Here is a 13,967-nt window from a genome sequence, read left to right as displayed (position 1 = left end):
GCAAGATGGCGGCGCGTCACGTGAGCAACGCGGTGACGTAGGACGGCGGCCCGCACGGGGGCCCGCCTTAACCTCACCCCCCACGCTCACTGACTCAGTGGTGCCCCCTCTCCTCCCCCGCCCCCGGCCTGGTGTAGATCATGCCGCCAGTGGCGGCCCTGACTGCCGAGGAAACGGTAGCCTAGGACAGTTGGCTGTTACGTGACACTGGTTCTCCCCGCGCCGCCTGACCCCTAAGACACAGGCACGTCCCCCGCCGCGTGAGGGGGTGGGGGAGTGGGCAGAGAACTCGGATCCACCTGGGAGGGGGGAGTGGAAGTTCCCGCCCCGGACAGCGGCGAGGCGGCAGCCACAGGTAAGCAGGGGGCGGGGGTGGGACGTGTTCCCGCGTCCCGGGGCACGGGGAGGGCGCGGGGACCCGGCGCCGGTGGGGACGCCGAGCCAGGTCTCGCGCCGAGCTGGGGGTCGCGCGCCCGCGGCGGCCGCGGTGGGGGAGGGGCGCGGAGGGCGCGCGGCGGAAGGGGGAGGGGCTGCCCGCGGTCCCCCGGCCGCGCGCCCTTCCGGTTCTCGCGCCTGGCGCGGCTGTTCCCCGTCGGTCGTCGGCCTCCGGTGCCTCCCGCCACCCCCCCCCCCCACCGTCCCGCTCCGCACAACCAAAATAAGCCCGGAGACCTCCCGCCGGGGCTGGCTCTCGCCTCCGAAGCGGCCCCGGTGCGGCCCAAGGCGAGCGCCCTCCGCCGAAGGTCTCGGGGTCGGGCGGGGAGGGCGGCGTGGCCTTGGCCTCCGCGCCGTTTCCGCCCAGCTGCTCGAGGCCGGTTCTGTCCGCCGGGGAGCCCCGGCGTACGCGGCGTGCCTGGCCGGGCGGGCGGAGGGCCGGCGCCGCGCCGACCCGCAGGAGGCTTCCAGTCCGGCGGGGGGGTGACGAGGACGCCGGCGCCCGGCACCGCGAGGGGACGCTGTAGCTGGTGGGCGAGGAAGGACAGCGTGCGGTGACCGCGGCCCCTCTGTTGGCGTCCGGACGGAGCCTCACCCGAGGAGACTGATTTTCTCGTGAATCGTGAATCTGAGCGTGGCACTTCCCGCCGCCGGCTACACGCCGGAGCGTGCGGCTTGATCGGCGTCAGATTTACCGTAGGTGTCACGTAGTGGCGATTTTGTTGGCCCCGGAGGAACCGTGGGCCAGCGCGGGTCCCCTCGGCCATCAGAAAGGGCGTTCCTGTGAAACCTTTCCCTGGAAGAAGTGGCCCAAAGCGAAGATGCCATCACCGTTAATTCATACGGGGGGAAAAAAAAAAAAAAAAAAGAAAAAAGTTCAGGGTTCTCAGACCCCGAAAAGACTTTCTCTCGGGCTTTTCTGATACCTCAGGACACCTCTCACTCACTGAACGGAGACCAAGCCGCGACGCCCGCGCGCGCACACGGTTCCAGGCTGTGGAGACTCGGTGCTGAGGGGCTGAGCGTAGTTGTGGGGGACGGAGCCTGGCAGCCCCGTCTGGCTGTTGGGGTCCGGGCCGCCCCTGTAACGGCTGGCTGCGAGACCGACCAACGCCGAATGCTGTGGTGACTCTTTGTTTTTTTTTTCCTGAAAGTGAAAATCTCCTAAAGATTTCTTTCGGTTAGTGAAATCAGGTACCAGTGCAGGTTTTTAGTTACAGAGTGACGTGGTGTAACACGAATTTTCGAGAAGTGTGGGGGGATACCTGTGATCCCCGTTGAGCGTACCCTTCTGAGGCTCTTTCAGCGTAGATTTGACAAGCATCTTTGTCAGACAGGCCTAGGCTGTGGTGAGAGTTTGTATGCTGTGTTGGGTTATGTTTGCAGAATGCGTTTTTGTCTTGAGACTTTTGTTATCAACAGAAATAAAATGCTATTTTTCCTTGTAGGTTTTGTGATGCACCTCGGAGTCCCAGTTGGAATCAGTACAGTGGTCCTAACGCTCAATAGGTTCTCTTATTTGTAGTTATCCTTTAAGGTTTTGTTTGGTCTGTGGTACATCTGTACGCTACTACTGTATCACCAGTAGGTGGTAGTCCCGTCTAAAAATGCCTTTTCTTCGCTTGTTATCCTACTTAATGAATTTCTAACTGGAAAGTAGCATTCTTTTGGTGCCTGAACTCTCCTGATTCTAAAGCCAAGTTGAAGCAATTGTCTAAATATATTTTTTTGGCCATTATTTTTATCTGTAGCTAGACAAAGCCAACTAAACACATTGATTTATTCAACGTTAATAAGTGTGCAAGGTATTAGTGCTATTTTGGGAACAGGATATGGTCTTTGGCTCCCTAGAGCTTGCATTCTGGTGGCAAGACAGAAAACAGGCCATTACAATCCTGGGATAAGTGCCATGAGAAGAGGGGGCGACATGTGCCGTGGAGATATCGCCAGAGCCTCTCAACTAGTCTGCGGGAGTCGGGAAAGATTGCCTGGAAGAATAAATAACTCAAAGGCATAGGCCACCCGAAGAGAAGGGGAATACTGTTTGTGGCAGAGGGAATGGCGTATGTGAAAACCTGAAGGTAAGGGAAAGCAAGGCAGGCACAGGTGAAGATCTGATGGAAATTCAGTATGACGAATAGGAAGTTTTGAGAGGAGGTAGTTAGTTCACTTGTGGAAACGTCGAGCAAGAGGCTCCTTACCCTCAAGCTTATCATAGTTCAGTATTCTTGATAGGTGAGGAAACTAAGACCTTCATTCATCAAATGAGGATACCGTTTTTGTTGACGTTGATTGTTTACTGCATACATGAGGTTCTCTGTTGGGCACAGAGCATACATTCACATGATACAGGCCCTATCCTTAGACACCTTAAGACTGGGGGAAAGAACAACAACAAAAAAAGACTGGGGGAAACAGACATGCCAGTAAACACAGTCCAGAGTGTTAGGTGACCTCATTAGAAATATGTTCAGGGCACAAAGTAGGAAGGACCTGGAGCGGTTGGGAACTTAATGTTTGGGATGAACCTTGAAAAGAATAATAGGAGTTTGCCAGATGGATAAGTTGGCAATGTTAGAGGAAGAGGGAAGCATGGAATAAAAAAACCTGGATTTGGGGTTAAAATAGTTCTGGCTTCAGGTCTTGTATTCATATCTTACTGCGAGATCCATAGTTAAAGTGACAATTTCCTTGAGCCTCAATTTATACATCTCTCAATTAGGGAATCCAGAAAATGATATATAAAAAAGTTCTTTAGTGCTTAGAATACAATATTCCTTTCTGTGCAAGTTTTTTAAGAAGTACCATGTCTTTTACTTATATTCTTTATACGTCAACAAGATACAGCCTACTGCAGTTTCTCAGCCTCCCAAATTGGTTCCCCTTGATGGCACTTTTGAAGCTGTATTTGACTGTCCCTGTGACTCTGCCCTACTTAGGTTGTCTAATGTTAAGCTTCCATCTGCTGCCAGGAGCTACATTATTTTCATAGAAAATGCCTTTCTACACGTACAGTTTATTCTGCGTTGAGCCATTTTTTAACAGATTGTTAATCTTAACCTCAATTCTAGGAGTAATAGCTGAAAAAAGTGAGCCATGAAGATTATACTCAGACATTAAAAAATTTAGAGTATTGTTTATGATGAGATGTAACCATAAAGCTGTTTTCGTTTTTGGGGGAAAAAGCTGGTTTGTTGACTTCTCTAAAAAATTATAGAAAATAGGCTATCTTATTTTCCATAGGAAATGCAGTTGTAATAATTGTCCAAAGTCTTATTTGCTGACTGCAGTGGCTTTTACTAGGAAATGTGTATTGTTTTGTTGATTGTGTTAGTTTCCATTAGATATAGGATTTCTTAATGATACCGTTATGGAGGAAAAATCAGTGAGTCACAGTGAAACAAAAGTATCATTTCCAGTAATTTAATGAGGTTTTAAAAAACCTTTTATAGTTTCTTTCAGTGTTTTAGCACTATATTTTTTTTTCTTTTTTACATTATAATATATCTTCTGAAATGGAGTGTTAAAAAGGCATTTTTAGCCACCCAGCTGTCTCAGTCGATAGAATGTATGACTCCTGGTTTTGGGGTTGTAAATTCGAGCTCCATGTTGGGTATAGAGATTACTTAAAATCTTTTTTAAAAGGCACTTTCAACACAGACAGTATGTAGAAAATACAGAATTCTGAGTTTGGTGCTGTCTGTATGTTTAGTCTATGGGATTACACGTGTATTAGTGGAGATTAAAAATCACTGGGCTCTTCCTAAAGAAGGGACTATATGTAAGCTTACAAGCAGTTTGAAGAAACAACATAGGAAGCATTAGGTAAATTTGTTGAAATTCGAAGTTTTAAAATAATCATAGTTAAGTCATTGGAAAGATATTTACATCCACGTGATGGAAATGGAATTTATATTAAGAAATTTTATAGACTGGGACACCTGGGTGGCTCAGTTGATCAAGCGTCTGACTGATCTTGACCTGATTTTGGCTTAGGTCGAGGGCAAGCCCCCACATCGGGTTCTGCACTCAAAGGGGAGTCTGCTTAAAGATTCTTTCTCACCCTCTCTCTCTGCCCTTCCCCCTGCTCACACAAACACTTTGTCACTCTCTCTAAATAAAATCTTTTAAAAATATATATATATTTTTAAAGATTTATTTACTCATGAGAGACATAGACTGAGAAAGAGAGGCAGAGAGAGAAGCAGGCTCCATGCAGGGAGCCCGATGTGGGACTCCATCCCAGGACTCCGGGATCATATGCTGAGCCGAAGGCATATGCTCAACCACTGAGCCACCCAGGCGGCCCTTCTTTTTAAGATTTTATTTGAGAGAGAGGAGCAGGCTCCCGGCTGAGTAGGGAGCCCAATGCAGAGCTCAGTCCCAGGACTCTAAGATCTTGACCTGAGCCAAAGGCAGATGCTTAACTGACTGAGCCACCCAAGCACTCCTACAACATTTTTTTTTTTTTTTTTTTAAGATTTTACTTATTTGAGAGAGAGCACTAGTGGGGAGAGGGGCCAAGGGAGAGGAAAAGGGACAAGAAGACTCCCTGCTGAGTGCAGAGCTCAGTGTGAGGCTAGATCCCAGGACCCTGAAATCATGACCTGAGCCAAAGTCAGACGTTTAACAGACAGCCACCCAGGCGTCCTTGTTTACAACTTTTTACAAGCTGTGAAAGAGAACTTCAGTCAGTTAAGTGTCTGCCTTCAGCTTGGGTCATGATCCCAGGATCCTGGGTTGGAGCCTCACATCAGGCTCTCCATCCACTGAGTCTGCTTCTCTCTCTCCCCCTCTGTCCTCTACCCTGCTTGTATTCTCTTTTGCGTGCACACTCTCTCTCAAAATCTTTTTTAAAAAGGCTAATGACATGGAGGGAAAAAAAATTAAAAGCACTCTATGTTTCAGGCAGTAACACCTTTTCTCGGTGGCTAAGAACAGTCGCTTTAATCTAGATGTTAAAAATGCATTTCTGTTTTCTGATCTCCAAAAAAAAAGGAGGGGGGGAAATATGTTGACTTAAACTTCACGGTTAAGTCAGTGATGGTAAGTAAAGGGCAAGTACCTAGTTGCCCTCCCACCTCTAAAAATTCTTGCAATTGTAATACCATACACATAACATAAAATGTTATATCTTAACCATTTCTAAGTATACAATTCAGTAGTGCTAAATGTATGAGATTGTTGAAGAGCCAATCTACAATACTTTTTTATACCCATTAAACAACTCCCTGTTTCCCCCGTCCTTTCAGCTCCTAGCAACCATTCTACTTCCTGTTTCTATGGGTTTAACTATTCTAGGTACTTATGTAAGTGAAATCATACAGTATTTGTCTTTTTTTTTTTTTTTAAGATTTTATTTATTTGTTCATGAGAGACACAGAGGCAGAGACATAGGCAGAGGGAGAAGCAGGTTCCATGGAGGGAGCCTGATGCAGAACTTGATCCTGGGACTCCCGGGATCACGCCCTGAGCCGAAGGCAGACGCTCAACTGCTGAGCCACCCACGTGTCCCCAGTATTTGTCTTACTGTGGCTGGCTTACTTCATTTAGCATAATGTTCTCAGAGTTCAATTATGTAACATATGTCACAATTTTATTTTTAAGGTTGAATAATATTCCATTGTATGTATATACCACATTTTGTTTATCCATTCATCTCTATGCACACTTGCGTTGATACCACCTTTTGGCTATTACGAATAATGTTGCTGTGCACATGGGTGTGTAAATATATCTTTAAGACCCTGCTCTCAGTTTCTTTGAATAAATACCTAGATGTGGGATTTCTGGATCATATGGTAATTCTTTCTATCTTTAATTTTTTGAGTAGCTACCTGTTTCCCATAGTGGCTACATCATTTTTGCATCCCCAACTATAGTACTCAGATGTTCCAATTTTCCACATCTTCACCAATACTCATTTTCTGTTAATTTTTTTTAAATATTAGCCATCCTAATGGGTGTTGAGATGATCTCTCTCATTGTAGTTGAGATTTGCATTCCCTAATGATTAGATATTGAGCATCTTTTCATGCTTGCTGCCCAGTCCCCTTTTTTCTTTTTGTCTTTAAGGTTTTTATGTAATCATAAAAACCTTAAATCCTACCCAAGTCTTTTAGCATTCTTTTTCTTTTTTTTAATATTTTTTTAAATTTTATTTATTTATGATAGTCACTGAGAGAGAGGCAGAGACATAGGCAGAGGGAGAAGCAGGCTCCATGCAGGGAGCCTGACGTGGGATTCGATCCCGGGTCTCCAGGATCGCGCCCTGGGCCAAAGGCAGGCACTAAACCGCTGCGCCACCCAGGGATCCCTAGCATTCTTTTTCTAAGTGGTTGTCCTCCTACTTGACATTCCATCTCTTATAAGTCATTTATTCTTATTTTTACCCAGTCTACATATCGTACAGTTGATATCTAGATCATCTAGTTGTTTAGAACATCTTTAGGTATAATTGTACTTATTTAGTTAGTTCAGCTTTTACTCAATGATTTCTCTATGTAGAACTGTATGTGTTATTAGAAACCTTCCTAGACTAGAGAAGAATGTTTGTGTCCATGGATGGGAAGACTATCATACTTTTGAGTGAGATAACATTTGAAAATTTAGTCATAACTTTATATATATACATACATACACCATTTATTAAATTATAACATGTTCATGCAGATCAGAATTTTTATTTTTATTTTATTTTTTTAAAAGATTTTATTTATTCATTCATTCATGAGAGAGAGAGAGGGGCAGAGACACAGGCAGAGGGAGAAGCAGGCTCCATGCAGGGAGCCAGACTTGGGACTCGATCCTAGGTCTCCAGGATCACACCCTGGGCTGAAGGTGGCGCTAAACCGCTGAGCCACCAGGGCTGCCTGATCAGAATTTTTAAAATGTAAAAGAATACGCAAGGAAAAGTCCTTACTACCTATGTTCCATAGTTACCAATTCTCTTCCACAGAGGCAACCAAATTGCCAATTTTTATAAAACTATGCAGTAAATTATACATATTTTGTAGTGCTTTTTATTTGCCATTTCTTGAGATCTTTACAATTAGATCTCTACACAGAACAACATCAGAACATACTGAGTTTGGATAAAATGAGCTCAGCCCGTAGCAGAGAAAAACTTTGTCTTGTTCCTCTGAAAAAGTACATGTGTTAAGAAAAATATCTTAGGATTTCTCGAAAATGAAGTTAGAAAGCATCTTTTAACTGACTTTTTTTCCCTTATAGTTGATTATGGAAGATTCCCACAAGAGTAACACTTCAGAGGCAGCACCGCAACCTGGTTCAACAGTTCAGGGAGCTCATATTTCTCATATTGCTCAACAGGTAAGGCAGGAACCAGCCAAAATATTGAGCTAATTAGGAATATTTTGTGAAAAGGAATCAAGCAAAAAGAACTGTGTATGTATGAAAGGAAGGTGGATTTGATTTAAGCATCCTGTTGCAATCATTCAGTTTTCTTTTATAAAAAGTATATTTAATATTATTTTAATATTAAATACTTTTAAAAACTTGTGGATTTCATTTTATATGGTAAATGATTTAGACTTTTTTCAGACTGATTTTGTTGCTGCATAAGAAAAATGAAAAATTATTTGTCTCTCTGAGCTAATTTGAAACAAATAGTTTCAAGAGGCAAACCATCTTAAGAGTGGGGGTAAAAAAAAAAAAAGAAAGGGCAAACCATCTTTAGTTCAGTAGATTTATTGTGGATATATAGGAAATCTTTTTGCTGAACTGGAAACTAGGCCTGTATGTTAGAGCATTTAAATTGATAGGTTTGTATATTACAGAACTGATATTTTATAAATTTCAAATGGTCTGATCCATGTACCTGACCCACTTCAAGGAAAACAGCTGACTGTATTTGTTACCAGTGATAAGACTTGAACTTTCAAACAAAAACTAGAATTTGGAAAACTTGTATTCACCATTATGAGCCTGACAGTTTCCCAGTAGTTATAGACTTTTTAGTTACAAAATTGTGCTACAAAATCTTACTTGGGTATAAGATTCATTCAGAGTGCAAGGTAGACCAAAGCATTTTAACGTTAACAGAATATATAATAACATTAAGATTGTACATTAAACCAATCTTTAAGAGACTACAGCTTGTTTAAGTTTTGATATGGTATCAAAGAAAGAATATCCACAATTATCTGAAAAGACTATTAAAAAAAGCCCTCCCTTTTCCGACTACATATGAGACCAGACTCTCTTCATATATCTCAGCCAAAACAACATATGGCAACATATATAAGGTAAAAGCAGGTAAAATAATTCAGCCATTTTTTATTAACTCAGACATTAATTTGCAGAAATGTAAAACAATGTCATTCTTTCACTAATTTGGGGGAGGGGAAGCTTAGTTATATAATTGAAAACTTGATTTATATTAATGTGTAATAGATCTACATTACATCAAAATGAACTGTTAAATATTTTTAAAATTTCTTTCAATTTTGAATGTGCTAGTAGATTAAAAGCCAACATAAATAAAAATTCTTTGGGGTCCTCAATAATTTATATACGTGTAAAAGGATCTTGAAACCAAAAAATTTGAGAAACAGGGCCTTAAAGGAATTAATCCTTCAAGCTTGACACATACTTCTTTATTATTTGGCTATATCTGTGTAGAATGATGGTGTCTTCTCCATATGGTGCTGGAAAAACAATCATGGAGTCTTTCAGCTCTCTTTCTGTTAATAGAGCCCTCCACAGAAATGTTTAAATTCACTTGGCTTATGTGTGTAGTTCTGTTATTTTGGTTAGATGTGAATGTTTCCAAAGTTTCCTTAGAAGCATGTTTACAGTGAGGTGTAGAATAAGTACATTTCTAAGTGGTAAGTAATTTTGTAGTGATTTAGAAAAATAATGTCACTGACTTTATGTCCAAATTCTTGTGGTTTGATTACTTTATTAGACTCTAAATATTATAAGGAAATAGCATTTAATACAGTAATATTTATTCAGTCATTCAGTATAAGCTAGGGACATAGCAGTAAACAGAAGTCTCAGCTCTTAGGAAATTTACTTCTAATTTTGAGGAGACAGAAATAAACATATCAGTTCATATATGTTCTGTGGGGACCAATAAAACAGTAAGAGGGTTGGGGAATTGGTGAGGACAGGTGGAGTTGCCTTTTTATATAAAGTGGGCAGAGAAGTCCCATTAGTGGAAGGAACTCTTCATTTACATGAATTAACAGTTGTAAGACACTGAGACTATGTATGCTTGGCATGGTTAAGGAACAGCACAGGGGCTGGTGTGATGGGAGACAGACAGAATGAGGGGAGAATTATATAAGACGAGATAGAGAGGTTTTGGGTGGGAAGGAGAGTGCCAGATAAGGTAGGCCTTTTATGTCACTGTAGAGCTTTTGGCTTTTAATCCGGGTGAGATGGGAATCCTTTGGAGTGTTTTGAGTAAAAACCTTATCTGATATTTTAATAGGATCATTTTGTTTGCTTTGTGGAGTAGAAGCAGGAAAACCAGTTAGGGTGCTGTTACAGTGATGTGCATGAGAGGTGATATTGGCTTGGACCAAGGTGGTAGCAGTGCTGGTGGTGAGATAAAGTTAGATTCTGGATATAATTTGGTTGTAGAGCCAACAGTGTTTACTTTAGAAATAGATGTGGGTTTTAGAGAAAAAAATAAGTTAAGATAGACCCTACAGTTTTTGGCATAACTGTAGGAATAGAGTTGCCATGTACTAATAAGATGGACAATACTTGAATATGTTTTTCTTCTCTTTTGGTGGGAGTATTCGCAATCAGGAATTTGGCTTTTAGGCACGTTATGTTGGTAATGCTCTCTGTATTAGTTTTCGGTGCTACAAAACAAATTACCACAAATTTAATGGCTCATGACAACACATGTTACCACAGTGTCTGTGAGAGCAGAAACTTTGCTAGGTTCTCTGCTTTGATATTTCAAGTTTCAACCAAGGTATTGGCTTGGGCTGGGTTCTTATCTCTGGATTAGACTGGAGAAGAATCCACTTCCAACTTCACACAGATTGTTGGCAGAATTCATTTTGTTGCAGCTGCAGGACTGAGAGCTTCAGTGTTTTTGTTGGCTGGAGGCCACCCTCAGATCTTAGAGGTCATCTCCAATCCATTGCCATGTGGCCCTCCCCATAAGCAGTTCACAGCATCGCAGCCTGCTCTGTTAAGTCCAGCAAGAGGGTAAGAGTGAGTTAGCTAGCAAGACACTCTTTTTTTGTTTGTTTTTTAAAAAGATTTTATTTATTTATTCATGAGAGACAGAGAGGCGCAGAGACCTAGACAGAGAGAAGCAGACTTCTCTCGCAGGGAGCCTGATGCTGGACTTGATCCCCAGAGCTGGGATCATGCCCTGAGCCAAAGACAGACGCTCAACTGCTGAGCCACTGGGGATCTACCTAGGCATCCCTACCAAAATAGTCTTATATAATACCATATAACATAATCAAGGGAATTATATCCCATTTCTTTTCTGTAAAATGCAACATAATCATGGGAATGACATCACTACTCAAGGATTCTGTATTTGCAGATTTGCCTACTTGATAAAATTTATATATAATCCCAAAATCAATCCAGCACTTCGGTGATCATTCGTGGACATGCCCAGGGTGTTGAAAAATTGGTGTCACTTGATCTACACCTTTCCAGGTGACATTGAACAAGGCACCAAGTCGTCTTATTTTAGCTCCCAAACTGTAAATAGTTCCTTTTGTGTGGTCTAATTAGTGGCATATTTTTTGCATTTTTGTGCTTTTTGTTTGGTGATTTTGCTGTTTAAAATGGCCTCCCAGGTATAGTGTTGCGTGCCAGGAGGAGAAAATACATGTGTTAGGTAAGTTTTGTTCAAATATGTCTTGTAGCGCTGCTGTCCATGAGTTCAGTATTAATGAATTAGCAATATATATACTTTAAAAAGGTATATTTAAACAGAAACACTTAAAACAAGGTTATATATTGACCAGTTGATAAAAATAATGTGCCTAAAGGCTTGCAGGAACCTAACTCCATCCATAGCCCCCCCCCCCCCCCCCCGCCCCAGAGCAGTGGTTTAGTATTTGCTAATTACATGTACATGCAACTTTATAGAGTATCACTACCACAAATAACAAGAATTGACTATTTAGCAACATGGAGTTTATTGACAGCCTTGACAAGAACTATTTTAGTGGGAGTAGAAATAAAAATCTAATTAGGCCCAAGAGAGCATGGAAAAAGGGGGGAGAGGATAGACACTCATTGACAACAAAATGAATGGACAACTCCTTTGAGGAGTTTGGTGGCAAAGGAGGCTAAGGAATGAAGTTGCGGGAGAGAGTTGTAGGTCATTGAAACTTTACTTTTTTTTTTTTTTTTTTAAGATTTTATTTATTCATGAGAGACACAGAGAGAGAGAGAGGCAGAGACACAGGCAGAGGGAGAAGCAGGCTTTCCACAGGGAGCCCAACTTGGAACTCAATCCCAGGTCTCCAGGATCACACCCTGGGCTGAAGGCAGTGCTGAACTGCTGAGCCACCCGGCCTGCCCTGAAGCTTTACTTTTATTATTATTAAATATGGGAGGAATTAACAGCCTGTTGGTATACCAGTGGGATAGATGCAGTAGAAAGCGGAAAAATTGGGATCCCTGGGTGGCGCAGCGGTTTAGCGCCTGCCTTTGGCCCAGGGCGCGATCCTGGAGACCCGGGATCGAATCCCACATCGGGTTCCCGGTGCATGGAGCCTGCTTCTCCCTCTGCCTGTGTCTCTGCCTCTCTCTCTCTCTGTGTATGTGACTATCATAAATAAAAAATTAAAAATTAAAAAAAAAAAGAAAGGGGAAAAATTGATGATAGAGGAAAGGAGAGGGACATTCTGGAATGATGTCCTTGAGGAGAGGAGGGAACGAGATTTAATTTATAAGTGGAAAAATATATTTTACGTGAACACAGTATATCATTCACAGAAAGTAAATACAGGTTAGGTGGGAAGATTGGAGAGGAGACACTCCAAAAGTTTTCTCTCAATAATTTCTTTGTTTTTCAGAGAAATAAAATGCTTTGAGAAGATAAGGAAGGAGGAGAAAGTATGAAATAGTCTCCCAGGATAGTAGGAAATGTAAGTGGACTAGGGATATGTATAACAGGATTGCTGGAGAGCATGAACAGTCCACTTGAGGTTTGATCATGAGTTTAAAGTGAGACTGTTAAGTTCAGTTATGTGTTTTTCTCCAGTCTGATTCAAGTATAGTTTGCATCCAGGTTACAAGCATAGTGAAGGGGAGTTAACAGGATTGATTTTTAGTTAAGGGACTATAATGAGCAAGAAAAGGTTCGGACATTGATGTTGTGTGTAATAATAGTGATTATGATGCTCGGCCACAAAATTTAAGGTATATAAGGAAGAAAGTGGGGACTTGATGGGATCAAAAGCAGGGAAAAAAATACTAGGCTCAATGAATTGATTATAGGTTCCTGTGGAGTCCAAGAATTGTTGAAAGTCAAAATAGTAGAGGTGATGAGTTGGAAATAGGTGATAATCAGAGGGATACTTGAATTTGAGATTATGGAGAGGTACATTTATTGACAATGATAAAATTTAATTAAGTGGTTCTCAACTGGAGTATACTAACTTCCTACTGAGATGTCTGAAAATGTGTGTGTGTTTGAGGGTGGGGAGGGTGACACTGATTTTCAATGGACAGGAACCAGAGATGCTAAATGTTTTGCATTGAGCAGGATATTCTTGGACATGGAAGAATTGTCCTCCCCAAAATCCCTGTGTAGAAACCTTGTAGGGTATGACAACAGGAGCAGGTAACTGAGGAGGGTGGAAGACAGGGCTTTGGAGAGTAAAAGGCAGGGGCCTGGTTATAGAAGATTACTGGATGTTGCATATTGAAATCACACAAATCATATCTGGAGTGGTATTAGAATAAGTTGGTTTGGCTGCTAATATCTTAAAGAAGTGAGAGAGAATATAACTACCCTAAGGACAGTCTGCTGTTATGAACCTTGAAGTTGGGAGCTTCTAGGGGAGGACTTTGAAGGGACATTGGTCTAGAACGACCAATGAAAAGCAAAGGAAACGCACACCCTATCTGTAGACTCATGGTATGAGTGCAGGAGAGAACTATAGGGGAGGCAGTTTTCTTTAGAAGAGCTGAAGTTGGGATCACTGAGTGGCTCAGCGATTTAGTGCCTGCCTTCGGCCCAGGGCGTTATCCTGGAGTCCTGGGATCGAGTTCCGGCATTGGGCTCCCTGCATGGAGCCTGCTTCCCCCTCTGCCTGTGTCTCTGCCTCTCTGTCTCTCTCTCTGTGTCTCTCATGAATAAATAAATAAAATCTTAAAAAAAAAAAAAAAGATTAAGAGGTGAAGTTCAATTATGGCAGCAAGGTGAAGGGGAGGGACTTAGTACTTGTTGAATTTCATTTAATTCCAAATTATATGTAGATTGAGAGGCAGACGGTCTTGCTCAATGAAAAGAATGATGGAAGCAGTCAGAGGACCTGGTCTGAACCCTTATTTTGTCACTAGTGACA

General features: G+C 42.2%; 1 protein-coding gene across 13 annotated transcripts in view; it reads left to right on the top strand.

The window, feature by feature from the left end:
• ATF1 (activating transcription factor 1) overlaps positions 1–13,967 on the top strand; it is an 88,800-nt gene that overhangs the window by 344 nt on the left and 74,489 nt on the right. For 2 of the 13 annotated variants that reach the window (XM_072797925.1, XM_072797930.1), the window contains exons 1-2: positions 53–355; positions 7,669–7,767. In XM_072797925.1, the coding sequence (XP_072654026.1) occupies positions 7,675–7,767 (93 nt within the window). In that variant the 5' untranslated portion in view covers positions 53–355; positions 7,669–7,674. Of the gene's footprint in view, positions 1–46; positions 356–857; positions 1,132–2,250; positions 2,517–7,668; positions 7,768–13,967 lie in introns of those variants that run through there. The other 11 variants (XM_072797928.1, XM_072797934.1, XM_072797932.1 and 8 more) reach the window with 10 other exon arrangements.

This window comes from Canis lupus, chromosome 25, assembly GCF_048164855.1.
Source record: "Canis lupus baileyi chromosome 25, mCanLup2.hap1, whole genome shotgun sequence".
NCBI lineage: Eukaryota > Metazoa > Chordata > Mammalia > Carnivora > Canidae > Canis > Canis lupus.
This window is presented reverse-complemented; position numbering and strand designations above follow the sequence as displayed.